We start from the raw sequence: 14,260 nt of genomic DNA on the forward strand, positions 1-14,260 counted from the left end.
TTTAATTATTAATATACACTAAAATATTAAAAAAAACTTTACGGAACAAACACTGATTCTACAGACCGCATTGCACGCGATCACAAATATTTTTTAAAATTGAAGTCCAATAGAAATATTCACTCGTTCACTCGACAAAGTCAGGCATCTTTAACAAAATATAAAGTATCATGTGTAATTATTTTTTCAACAATACAATATTCATGATATAAAAGTATTAAAATAATAAAAAAAATAGTTACCTCTTCGCGTGATGGATGACTGCCTTCTTCCTTCCAGAAACACTGACTCTAATACCGAAAAACGAATATTAAAAATAAAAAAAAAATAAAAATAAAAAACTACTAACGCGTCCGTTTAATTTACAATCGGCGAATAAACACTGATTCTAATTTCTCGGTTATAATAAGTAAATTTAATTAGAGCTATTGTGCTCTAAAATATTAAAAAACTGTTACGAAACAAACACTGAATCTACCGATCGCATTGCGCGCGATCACAATAATTGTCTGAAAATAAAACTGTATTAATAATGGGGGGAAATATAATAGAAAAAGAAGCAAAATATTTTTTCTATATTTTTTCTTCTTCTTTCTATCAAACATTTGTTTCAGAAAAAAATTGTCATTTTTATTGAATCTATGGATTGATTATCAATTTTTTGAATAAAAAAATTTTATATACAAGAAAATAGAATATATATCATTAATACAAAACTATTGATATTTATGGTGAATGTTTATTATAAATATTCGTTATAATATATTTTAAAATGATAAAATATATCATAAAAACGATCGAATAAAAACAGAATAAATACATACAGTACGCAAATGAAACATCAAACTTCTTGAAAAAGTACGATGGCGTCCATATTGAAATTTTTCCCGCCTTTCAAATTATACCAGATAATAATCTGTAGGAAAGAAAATAAGAATTTTCAAATATATATATGAAATGAAATAAAATTAATCGATCATACATTAAAATAAAACAAAAATCAAGCACAAATTCCATTTTAAAAAGGCATACATACGAATTAATTAAAAATTTTAACCGTCGAATAAACGTTATTGCGATTAACGAATTAGAAGGAGGGGGAGGAGAGAGGGACGTATGCGCGCGCACGGTAATTAAACAAGTCTAAACCTGTCGAAACCTGAACTTTCAAATTCTTAGAAAAGCGATATTGTGATATTATGAAAACAAATAATGACCCTCGAGCATTGAACAAAAACTAAAAAAAATTGAGAAAATATATATAAACATTACGGAGAGATGCACTTAGAAACAAAATACATTTATAATACGTATATATATATTATACGTACATATCGATATATTTCGAATATGATAAAATAAAATTGATTTTATGCACGTTCGTTTCAATATGGATAAAAAAATTATAAAAATCTATTCGAAATAAATTTATTCTAATAAATGTATTCGTTAAAGGGTATATTAACGTGAAAATCATCGATCATAAATCGTTGTAATATGTCCATATCACCAAACTATTTTTCCTTCCAAATTATTCCGACAATCGAGCGAATGAATTCTTTCAAATAAAAATTAAAATTGTAAAACAAATCTATAAAAAAACTATATTAAAATGAAGCAACAAGTGAATTCGAGTCCCGATTCAACGAAGCACGAAATACCGGTAATCTCGAGGGAAACGATCGATAGAAAAAACGCAAAAAAATCCCAAATACTAATTAATTTCGACATTACAATAATAAATAAACTATTAAATAAACGAAAATGATAATAATTTATAAATTCGATGATGAAATATGATCAAAATTACTTACTGCGCAGTAGAATTTTCGAAGCCGGCTGCGACGACACGTCCTCCCACTAGCACTTTCCACACAAAACTGACCCCTGCGCGCCAAAATTTACTCAGGAGCTTTCTGATTGGCTGACGTCGTACGATTCGACAATCGAAATCGCACTGAAAATTAAAATATTGTATAATATATTTTATTTATTTTAATTAGTAATATTAACTAAAAAATTAATTTACTTACATATTATTAAATTTTAATCTATTATTTGTTTCTTTAATTCTTATATTTATATATATTTTTAATAATTTATTTACTCATTAATTTATTATCGATATATCGATTATCGATATTTCATCGAATTTATTTACTAAATTATTTATTCCTCTAATGATTTATTTTTAAATATTTTTATAAATTTCTTTAAATTGCTTATTTATATACACATGAAATTAATTATTTCTTAATTTACCATTTTTTTTACAATTATTTATAAATATATTTATATAATATAATTGTTTATATATTTATTTGTCTATATCCATTTGATCTAATGATTTCATAAACATTTTTATATACATTTTTATATTTTTTTTTCTGTTTATTCAAATATGCATTTATTTATTTATATATTTGTTCTCATTTATTCCTTTATTTGGTTATATATTTATATATTTATTTATTCATTTGTACAATAATTTGTTAATTATGTCCATTTATGTATCAATTCATTCATTTATTTATTTACTCCTTCACCTACTTATATTTATTAATTCTTTTATTAATTCATTTATCTACTTATCTGACTTATTTATAATAAACTTCTTTATTTTATTCATTTATGTATACATGAATATATTTCCTTTCTCTTTTACTTCTTCATGCATTTATTATATATATATTCTTCTTATTTCATTTATTTATTAATATATTCATTCACACATTTGTCTAATGTCTTATTTATGTAAATTTTTTTATTTATTTATATATACATCAAAGTGTTTATTCATTTATTCCTTTCTTTATTTAATTATATATACATATATATTTATTCAATTATTTGTTTAATGACTTACTTGCATATTTTTTTATTTTATTTACTTATATATGCATCAAATTATTCATTTCCTTACTTCCTTATTTATTTAATTATTTATATATTTATTCACTTATCTTGTCAATGATTTATTTATAAACTTCTTAGTTTTCACTTATGAATGCATGAAATTATTTATTTGTTCATTTATTTATTTATTTATTAATATATTGTAATTATATAATGTTTCATAATAATTACAAGTATATTATAAGTTTACATAAAAATTTAGATATAAATTATGAACAAATGAATGAATAAAGGAATGAACATGAAATAATTAAATAAAAATGTAAAAGTATATAAATAATTTCATACATATATAAATAAACAAAATAAAAAAGTCTAGAATTAAGTCATTTATTAAATGAATGATTAATATAATATGATAAATATAAAAATTAATATAAATGAATGATAAAATATAAATATAAATGAATAATAAATATAAAAATTATTAAACTAAAGTAATAAATATTCCTTTATACATATTTTGATACATAATACATAATAATACATAATATAAATGAACAAATAAATTTACAAAAAAATGATTATATATAAGAATAAATATATAAATAATTAAATAAATGAAGAAATAAATAAATAACTAAATAATTTAATGCATACATAAAATGTCAAAAATAAATACATAAATGAATATATTTTTATTGCTTCATATAAATATATATAAATATATGCTAAAACAGAAAAGTTTAAGTAATTAAATAAAGAAAAGAGTGAATATATAAATAATTTGATATAAATGAACAAAACAAAAAATCTACAAATAAATCTGTAACAAATGAATGAATAAAAGAATAAATGGATATATAAATAAGTTAATAACTTAAAAAGTACTTACACATAATGTACTTACACATAATAAAAGTACTTACAAATAATTTGATACATATATAAGTAAACAAAATAAAAAAGTCTAAATCTAAAAATGAATCATTAATCAAATGAATAAAAAAATAAATACATTAATAACTAAATGATCAAAGTAGTTAATATATAAATGATTTGATACGTGTACAAATGAACAAAATTAAGAATTTATTATCTATGATATTTGTTATTTCATTTGTATAATGATTTATTTCTTGATTTTTTTTATTAGATTTTATTGTTTTATTCATTTATATCTACATCAATTTCTTAATTTATTTATTTATTCTTTCATATATTAATTTTGTCATAAAAGAATGAATATATAATTTTACAAATAATTAAGAATGCAAATAAAAAAATATAAAATAACTAAATGTATAAATTTATATAAATCAGAAAGAATAAATAAATCAAAAAAAGAACATTAATATAAATATATAAAATAAGTGTGCAAATAAATAAATCAATAAAATGAATGATGAAAATGAATAAATAAACGAATAAATAAAAATGCTAAAAAATTAAAAAATAAATTAAGAAATAAATGTGCAAATAATTAAATAAAAGAATAAATGAATAAATAAATAAATAAGTAAAAATATAAATTAAACAATAAATCAAGAAATAAATGTGAAAATAAGTGAATAAAAAAAAATATGAATTAAAAAATAAATGTTTAAATAAAAAAAATAATTAAGCAACTTGCTGAAACAATTAATAAAAATTTATTAAAAAGTAAAGGTAAATAATATATAATGTATATGACGATATATAATAAATGTATTAAAAATATTAATTTAGAATAACGTTAAAAATTAATTATTATGAAATTAAAACAATTTAAAATTAAATTAAAAGTTAAATAATTTAATTGAAATATATATAGAATCGATCCACTCATCGACAAAGTTCGATAAGAAATGATTATTCCGTCCCGACCGGCTTTGTATTTATAAGACGCGAAGATATACGGAAGCATACGTACTTTGTCGATTGCTTTAAAATCGACATTTCGAATATAATAATTAATAATTTTTTAAATTTTAGATTTTTATTGTTAATTTATGCATCTAATAATTAATTACGATATTAAATGTAATAATTAATATATATTTTTACATACCAAATTGCTGTTTTATGATCTTAATTTTCGATTTGTTACTATTATTAAGATATTTTAAATATTTTGTATAAATAATAAATATAGAGCAACTATAAACGAATTTATGATGATTAATAATTGAAAAATTATAGTTATTAATTTATGAATCCAATAATTCTTATAACAAATGTAATAATTACATTTTTGGAAATTAGGTTATTTATATATATATATTTATTACTTTAATATTTAATTATTTATATATTTATTCATCCATTTATTTATCCATTTGACTAGTTATTTACTTTTGAATTTTTTATTTTATTCACTTATGTTAATTTTTAAATATAATTTATAATAATAATTTATAATAAAATTATATATTAAATTATTTATGTATTTACTTTTTTAATTATTTATTTATTCACATCTATTCATTTTTTATTCATATATTTGTTTAATCATTTATTTTCAGACTTTTTTTCTTGTTCATTTGGGTATATATTAATTGATTTATTTACTTATTTCTTTTTTCTTTTATTTAATTATTTATATGTTTATTCATACATTTGATTACTGAATTATTTGTAAACCTTTTTTTATTTTGTCCATTTATGGACAAATAAATATAATAAATAATAATGCATCATTTATTTTTATGTGTTTAGTTATTTACATATTTAATAATTCAATTGTCCATTGATTTATTTGCAAAGTTTTTTATCTTGTTCATTAATATATCTATCAAATTATTTTTTTGTTTTTACTTCTTTATTTATTTATTTAAGTTTGTTAATTATTTATTCATGCACTTTTTCTAATAATTTATTTATAAATTATTTTATTTTGTTCACCTATGTATCAAATTATTTGCTTTTTAATTTATTCAGTTTATATATTTATTCATTCATTTATTTATGAATTTGTCTATTGATTTATTTGTAACTATTTAAAATGTAATTATATAATATAACATATAAAATGTATTTAATTATATTTTAAGCATTATTAATTAATTATAATAATAATTTATGAATGAATACTTAAATATTTATATAATTCTGTATATTATCTGTACATTATCATTATCCATTCATTTATTTGTTCATTTGTCTAAAAACCTATTTATATACTTTTTGGATTTCTTTATTCTATTCATTTATATGTGTTACATTGTTTATTTCATTACTATATTATATATAGTATATATAATATTGTACATAATATATATATAAAGAAATAATAAATATATATTTATTATATATTATTATATGTAAATAAATAAATAAATATATATTGTTCAAACATTTTCAATTAAATGAATAAATAAATAAATCAAGAAAAAAATCTCTATGAATGAAAAATGAATGAATAAAGTATTCATTTATTTAGTTATTGTTTCACTAAATAAATAAATAAATAAATAAATTGATGCATATATACATATAAATTAATAGAAAAACTTACAAGAAAATCAAATAATTATTAGATAAATAAATGAATAAATGGAGAAATAAATAAGTAATTCAATAAATAAATGAAGAAATAAAATAAAATCAAATATAAATAAGTTAAATATAAATAAATATAAATAAGTCATATAAATAAAGTTATATAAAATATAAATAAAGTAATATATATAAAATAAACACAAAAAACACACAAAAAATATACAAATAGGTTTTTAAACAAATGAATAAATAAATAAATGAATACATATTGAATTTGTGCTTATCCTTTTATAATAAAATTATAAAATAAAAATTAAAAATATAATAAAGTTTTATTTCTAACTATTATTAACGATTAACAATAATTATTTTCTATACTGAATTGTCATATAATTGAGGAAAATGGAGAGAAGATTAGGATATCTAAATTCTTATGAAAAAAACATTATTTAACTATAAATCTATTCTATATTTTAATAATTATACATATTTGATACATATGATTTTATTCTTTTATCTCTCAGAAGCATCTAAAACAAAGAAAATAAATATTAAAAGAAGGATATGAGAGATGACGCTAATTTTTAATTCTTATTCTACCTTATCCTGTTTTGAAAAGATATCGTTAGCAGCCGATAGATGATATTAGTTCTCAATTCCCATTATATCTATCCTTTTCTTATTATTTTCTGTCCTTTCTTTATGTATTTCATTTGCGGCACTCTGAAGATGGCATTGATTTCAATATTTTTGCCCTATCTCTATCTTTTTCTCATAAATTGCTATCCTTGTCCATATTATTCTTGGTACATGACCACTATATAAGTAATATGAGATATCAATCGAATGCATTTTCATTATTTCTTTTCCAAAATTAAAATATATTTAACTTTTAACAAGTATAGATATTACATTCTTGGTTTTATAATGTATCTTGATATATAATACAAGACATCATTCGACGACAGAATAACGCAGCTATATTGCATTTAAAATTCCATCAAAAAGAATAAGAAGGAATTTGAAGTATTTTATCGTAAAATGATGTTATTTAAGATTTGTTTGTTAAATCTATTCTTTTATTATTTATATTCTTGTAAAACTTTTCTTTCTGTGTCACAAAATTTATAATCTATCTATAGAATATATTTGAACTCCAGAATATATATCTCATTGTATTTAATTTTTTAATTTGTAATTACTTTTATATATAAGTGATATTTAAATATTTAAAGATTATTTTAAAAAATACTATATTCAAAAATATGAAAAAATATAATTTTATTCATATAATATAATACAATATATTAATTTTCATAATATAATATTTTTTCTAATTTTTAAAATATTTTGTTATAAATGAATTAAAATAATTGCAAAATAAAAGTTTATTCCTAGTCTTTGCTTAATAAAAATATTTTTCAGTAATTCTAAAAAAAAAAATACATATAATACATATGATATAATAATGTGAAACAATCATTCTAATTATTTATTATATATAAATCATGTATAAAATACATGTATAATATTTAAAATATTAATATATATAATGAAAAATGATATATTAAAACAAAATATTTGTTTTTTTTACTATTATAATTTTATATTGAAATTCAATTTTAATTTCATTCATTAACATTTAATCTTATTTTAATTAAACCGAATTGAAACGTTAAGAATATTCCGAAACATAAAATAGGAAACGCATTACATTAGATTTTGTAACTTTATGGCAAAAATTCAAATTTGATAGGAATATTATGCAAATCATACATTTTATAAAAACATATAAATCATTCAATGGATGAGATCATATAAATTCTAATATTTTCCTGAATAACTTGAATTTACGTAATTTTCTATGATTATTTTTAATTTTAAAAAAATATAACAGGATATATTTAATAAATTATACTAATATATTATTTTACATTGTTATTTTCATACGATAATAGAAATATTTATATAAAAATTTTGAATAATTTTGGAAATATAATATTACAATATATAAATTCTTGTCTTACAACAGAAAATCTATTTTCATCCATATATCTTTATTTTATAGTAGTCTGAAACCTGTTTAGCTTTAAAAGATAGATATATAAAATTAAAAAAAACTGTTCCCTTTACCATTTTTATCTTTTCATTCAAATCAGTTTCAACTTCCCAATCTTTTTTAGATACATTAGGTACATTTAATATAAATATCTCAAGTTTCATTCCTTTTTATTTATAAATAAAACTTTTTTATCAAATAAAGGAAAATCAGGAAAGGATCAATAGTAAAAAAAGGAAAATATTTTGAAAAAAAAAATAATAAAATAGAATTTATTCTCTCAAAAAAAAAAAATAAAAATAAAGTCTCTTAGGTTTTTCCCAAGTCCTCTAATTCTCACTAATTTTAAACGTACAATTGATATGCAAATTACGAATAGATAAAATTTTTCCTGTAAATCAGTGGCACACATTCACATATGATTCCTTGAAACTGGTCTTGCATCGTCATTTCTACTCTACAGAATACCAATAAAGAAATATATATAGTGGCCGTGAAATATTTTTAAATATTTAAAATAGTCATTTATCTAAATGACTTTTTGTTCTCTGCAATGTAAAAACAAAAAAAAAAAAAAAAAAAAATACGATTAATGTATTGTAATAAATTATATTGCTTACTGTTTACTCACGGATGATTATATCGATGATGATTATATCATTAATACTTGTAACATAAATTAACATGAATTAACGATTCCCTTGAATAGATAAAATATTCAATATATTTAAATATTTAGCAAAATTCGAAGAAAATATATATATATTTTATAAATAAGCATAATTGAATTGACAACAAAATAATCGCACAAAATGATATTGATTAAAAATTAGGATTGTTTTACAAAAATATTTTATCAAGCATAACATCAATATTCATTAAAATTATTGTATAATATTAAATAAATGAATTGTTTTGTGTCATTTTTTTTTTATTCTTTCCTGTTTTAATAGTAATTTAATTTCAATTTTTAATAATATTATCTTTTAATTTTTTAATATCATTAAATTACCTTTCCACATGTATATTTCAGTGTCAATTTGCTCATAATCATAAGCAAATTTATACAATTTTCTTTTTATAAAATGTAAATTCTTTATCTAGATAAAACTTCCACTTTTCACTTCCATTTTTCTACTTTTCTTCCAATGTGTTTAAAATAAAAAAAAAATATCTGTAATAATTTTCTATAGCTGATACAAAGTTTTTCAATTTTTGTTTTCCATAAATTTTTGAACCTTTCTTAAAATTACATAATATTGTGATTCTTATATGATAAATTTGTATGGTATTGTAATTTTCATGGTAAAATCTTTCGTAAAATCTTCGATCCATTTCTTATTATTTCGTAAGTTATAAATAAACGAAAAATTTTACACGTTTGTTTGTAATCATTGGTGAGTAACTAACCGATAGGAAAGAAAAGAATAGAAAATATGTCAAGTACTTATTTTTATCGATCGAAGTCAGCTCATGTTCAGTTTTCTTTTCTTTTTTTTTTTTTTTTTTCAGTAAATTCTTCCTCTTGATTTTTTTCCTTTTTTCCAATCGTATAAATTTAAAATTTAGCAGATGATCAATTTCAACGACACATCAAATATGCACTACTGTTGCATTATATTCAAATATATTCAAATATTATTTCGTCCAGAATAAACGGTCTTTCGAGTAAATGATATTTCTCGTCTCATCCGTCTCGTTGTATTCGAAAAAATGGTTTTTCCGCAATGATTGTGTTCCAACGAATTCAAAATCCACTTATCTATGTGCAAACACGCGAAGAAACTGCCACGTATCATTCGTAAGCATAAAATCCTCATCCCGTGTGTAAATAATTTATCCATTTATTCCACAATTCCTTTAAAAAATTCTTTCGCTTCGAAAGAAACATATTTTAAACGAAACTTGGAAACTTTGAGAACGAAATACCTTCGAAAAAACTTTACCTCGACTGGTATTTTATCTCGACATAGTTAAACGCAATTAAGATAAATTATCCGATATTTCTAATTACAATCGCGCGATATATATATTTTTCAATTCTTTTTTTTTTTTTCTTTACATTCTTTAAAAAAAAAAAAGTATTAATTAATGAAAACGATTAAAACGAAGAGGTAACAGCGAATATCGATCGAGAGACAGAGAAAATTTCCCGATCTTTAAAAACTTTATTCTCACAAAAAACGGAGCGTATATGAAAAAATTGAGAGAGAGAGAGAAAGAGATTTCCCTTCGAGCAATGTAATTAATTACATTGGCGGCGTCTCGATACCTGGGCTCGATACGCTCCCCACGATTACCTTATCTCCATTTCAAAAGCAAGAAAACAAGCGTCATTGGCCGCGGTCGCATCTTTCAAACGGAAACCCGCGTTAGGAGAGGAGAGGTAACACCGCAAAGAGGTGCTGTATTGCCAGAGGTATACGGGAACGGTGAGGTTAGAACGTTAAGGTCGTGTAGCCGGTTATTATGTAGCCGATATGGCTCCGAGGCAATTAATACTATTGTTATGATTCAGACGAATACGTCATGCGTGTGTCTGAAACGACGATGCAACAACGCCGCGTTTTCGTTGGTCAGTATTCGACTGTAATAAGTTGCGGCTAACTCTCGCAACTCTGGTCCGCTTCTCGTTCTCGTTCCGCGTCCCGCCTTTGGACCGCTTTCTAAATCAATGCGTTGGGAAAAATGCGTGCGCGCTCGCCACCTGGAACGGATGTAATTAATTGTTGTTCAGTGTCACAACGTAGATACGTAGAGTATGGGGATATCGGCTGCAGTTTAATTCGAAAGGAATCGTAAAAAGAAAAAGTGTGAGGAAGAGGAGGCTATGGGATTATGGTGCGAAGGAACGAACGATAATCGGTGATCGGTGCTCTGGTTGGAAAGGAAACGGTGGATAAAGTCGGATGGAAATTGCGGTAAGATTCTTTGATCTCGTATGGGAGGAGTATCGAGATGATATCGAAACGGATTTTGGCCACGGATCTTGTTGACTATGAGATTTCGAGAATAGGAGATAAGGAGGAACGGGCAATTATGTCGAATAATAATCTCGGCGAGGGGAAATCTTCCGCGTTGATCCAAGACGCGAAAGTCACGAACGAGAAATACGACAAGAACAATGCGGTCGGCCAGCACAAAGGCAACGGCGAGGAAATGGTGAAAAAGTCGAGCAAAGCGACTCAGATCGATTTCGTCCAATTGTCTTACGGCGCGCAGAGAATCAGGCCGCCTTCTTTGGGCTATCTGCCGAAACAGATGCAGGCCAGCGAGTCCAGTTATCCAGGCTACAATTCAAAGAGCTCGTCCCAGAGCGAGTTAGTTCTATCGGCGAGAAACAAGAACAATCGTTACGTAGCTTTGGACATGAGATCGGTCAACAGTCTTCCATTTTCGAACAGTCATACGTCGATAAATAACATGCCGTACACGTGTTGTTGTGCGTGCGCGGGATCGCCTGGATCTCCGACACCCTCCTCCAGGCAAACGGAGGAACAGGACGGACCTGAAGGTCTTTCGTGGAGGAGATTGCACATGAGCAGGGCTAAATTAAAAGCCACCGCAACAACGTCCGAATTATTGAGCGGTTTCGCTATGGTGAGTATATTTTTAAACGAAAGGCGACGATGATTTATCATTTCGTTGGAATTCTTTGCTACGATAATTTATGAGAACAATGATCAATTATCGGATTAATCATACGTTAATCATCCTTGTGAACAATCGATGTAACGGATGCATCTTCGTCGAATTAATTTTTCAATGGAGGAAAATTCCAATAATGATGAAATTTGTCGAAATATTTGTAATCGAACGATATCAAAACAGCCGCTGTTTTTTCCTCTTGGACAAGTTAATTTCCCAAGAAAATCGGTATATTTGTATAATCCGCAAGGAGGATTACACAACGTTTCCTGAAAATCATTAAACAGACGGACGACAATTCCGTATAATCTTCGTTCGTACGATTATATAAGGCAAATATCACTTTCTTTAACTATACACACCTCCTTTTCGATGCAAAGTTAATCGATTTTTCGAAAATACGTGTAAACGCAAAAATCAGAGAGAGATAAGAAAATAGAAGTTTCAAGGAGAATTTATATCTGTGGCTTTGTGATAGCATTAATTTGTCAAACATACTTGTCTTTATTAACAGGTATTAAAACTTCACACTTTTATTATTTTCTTTTTTTTTCTTTTCCTTTTATCTTTTCAGATAGCTATGGTTGAGCTGCAAATAAACGAGCCAACCGCGGTGCCCGAATGGCTGTTTGTGATGTTCGCCGTTTGCACAACCGTCCTAGTATCAGTACACATCTTTGCTTTAATGATAAGCACGTATTTATTGCCGAATATCGAGGCCGTCAGTAAACTTCACGTGTCCCGCCTCGTTTCGGAATCGCCTCATGAAAGAATGCGCGGCTTCATCGAGCTGGCTTGGGCATTCTCCACTGTGTTAGGATTATTTTTGTTCCTAGTGGAGGTAGCTATACTGTGCTGGGTGAAATTCTGGGATTATTCGTTTACCGCAGCCACTGCCAGTACCATCATAGTCATTCCAGTCCTCATAGTGTTCATCGCGTTCGCCGTTCACTTCTATCATTCCTTAGTGGTATATAAATGCGAATCAACGGCGACTGATATGAACGAGTTGGAAAATATCAAAAGAAATTTAGATAATGTAGCGATGAGGCAGAGCAGCGTATGATAAAATTATTAAAGATTCTCAAATCAATTTTTCATTGGTTGTGTCCTTGTCTTCTAGAGAATACGTCCCGGAGACTGCTTATTATTTACTGGAAAGTATTGTAATCATATTCAATAACGTATATACGCTACACACACACACACGATTAATAACGATGAAAGAAGAACACATGTAAGTTTATTCAATAACTTTACTTATTCAATACGATCACGCGAAAGCGACCGTATTTTTTATTATATATAAAAATGTACATAGCTGTACACATGCAAGTCAAGAATTGCAACAGTACAAGCAAAGTGCTCTTATAAGTATATCAGCTATATTATTTAGCATTTAATTATATTCTATTTATGACTTAATTCCCAATTTCTTCTTTAAATGTATCTCTCATTTACCTTTTTATTTCATACATCATATCAATATATATGTATATATATCTATATATATAAATGTATATATATATGTGTGTGTATATATATATTTATATATATATATATATTATATATTATTTTGTCACTTAGTTTGTGGAAAAACTGAAGGACAATCGAGTGTGTTATTTATGTACATGCTTCCCATTCTGAAACTTATTATATCCTAGTCACAATAAGTTATTCGTCAGACTTGAAGATTCTCGTTGATTAAAACGTGATAAATTTGTTACATGAATTTATAAAAAAGAAGAAATGTAATTTTATGCATCTTTCACTTTCACCATAAACTAAGTTGTTAGTTTAATCTTATATCCGATATTTTCTACATTATTATGCGTTAAATTTTGTTTGTACAAAAACAAACAATTTGAATTAAACATAGAAATGTAATTAAAGCAAGAACATAATATAATCATTTTCCTATACAAAAAAATAATTCAGGGATTTCACTCTAATAATTGAAAGCATTGAAACACATTTTATTATTGCATAATATCTCTGATGAAATATTTCTCGTTTTTTAACTAAAATATTTAATTAAATTTTAACTTATAAAAATCAATTGTATAATTGTATAGTGGCAATAATTGGCAATAATAAATCGAATTGAAATTAATAATATAAAATTAACGTATAGAATTAATAAGTATATGTATATATACGTATATATCTAATATGTACATTAAAAAAAGAAATTTCAAAATGTATATAAAAAATTAT

General features: G+C 24.0%; 1 protein-coding gene and 1 long non-coding RNA gene across 3 annotated transcripts; one reads left to right on the forward strand and one right to left on the reverse strand.

Annotated features, from left to right (window-relative positions):
• Positions 1–8,548: 8,548 nt before the first annotated feature.
• Positions 8,549–9,266, reverse strand: LOC107964766. Of its 2 annotated transcripts, none has more exons than XR_003304997.1 (2): positions 9,027–9,266; positions 8,549–8,943 (listed from the first exon to the last, which is right to left on the reverse strand). It is a non-coding gene; the product is annotated as an uncharacterized LOC107964766 (long non-coding RNA). The 2 variants fall into 2 exon arrangements; XR_001703776.2 differs by having other exon boundaries at positions 9,016–9,266.
• Positions 9,267–10,720: 1,454 nt separating this feature from the next.
• Positions 10,721–13,468, forward strand: LOC102655332 (protein orai-2). The gene is made up of 2 exons (XM_006559813.3): positions 10,721–11,995; positions 12,618–13,468. The coding sequence occupies exons 1-2, from the start codon at positions 11,354–11,356 to the stop codon at positions 13,107–13,109; spliced, it is 1,134 nt and encodes a 377-aa protein (XP_006559876.1). The 5' UTR covers positions 10,721–11,353; the 3' UTR covers positions 13,110–13,468.
• The last annotated feature ends 792 nt before the right edge of the window (positions 13,469–14,260 follow it).

This window comes from Apis mellifera, linkage group LG7 (assembly GCF_003254395.2).
Source record: "Apis mellifera strain DH4 linkage group LG7, Amel_HAv3.1, whole genome shotgun sequence".
In the NCBI taxonomy this organism is placed as follows: Eukaryota; Metazoa; Arthropoda; class Insecta; order Hymenoptera; family Apidae; genus Apis; species Apis mellifera.

Coding starts and splice junctions, on each gene's coding strand:
- LOC102655332 (XM_006559813.3), top strand. CDS start 11,354: ATGATATCGAAACGGATTTTGGCCACGGATCTTGTTGACTATGAGATT. Junction 11,996..12,617: donor TATTGAGCGGTTTCGCTATG/GTGAGTATATTT, acceptor TTATCTTTTCAG/ATAGCTATGGTTGAGCTGCA.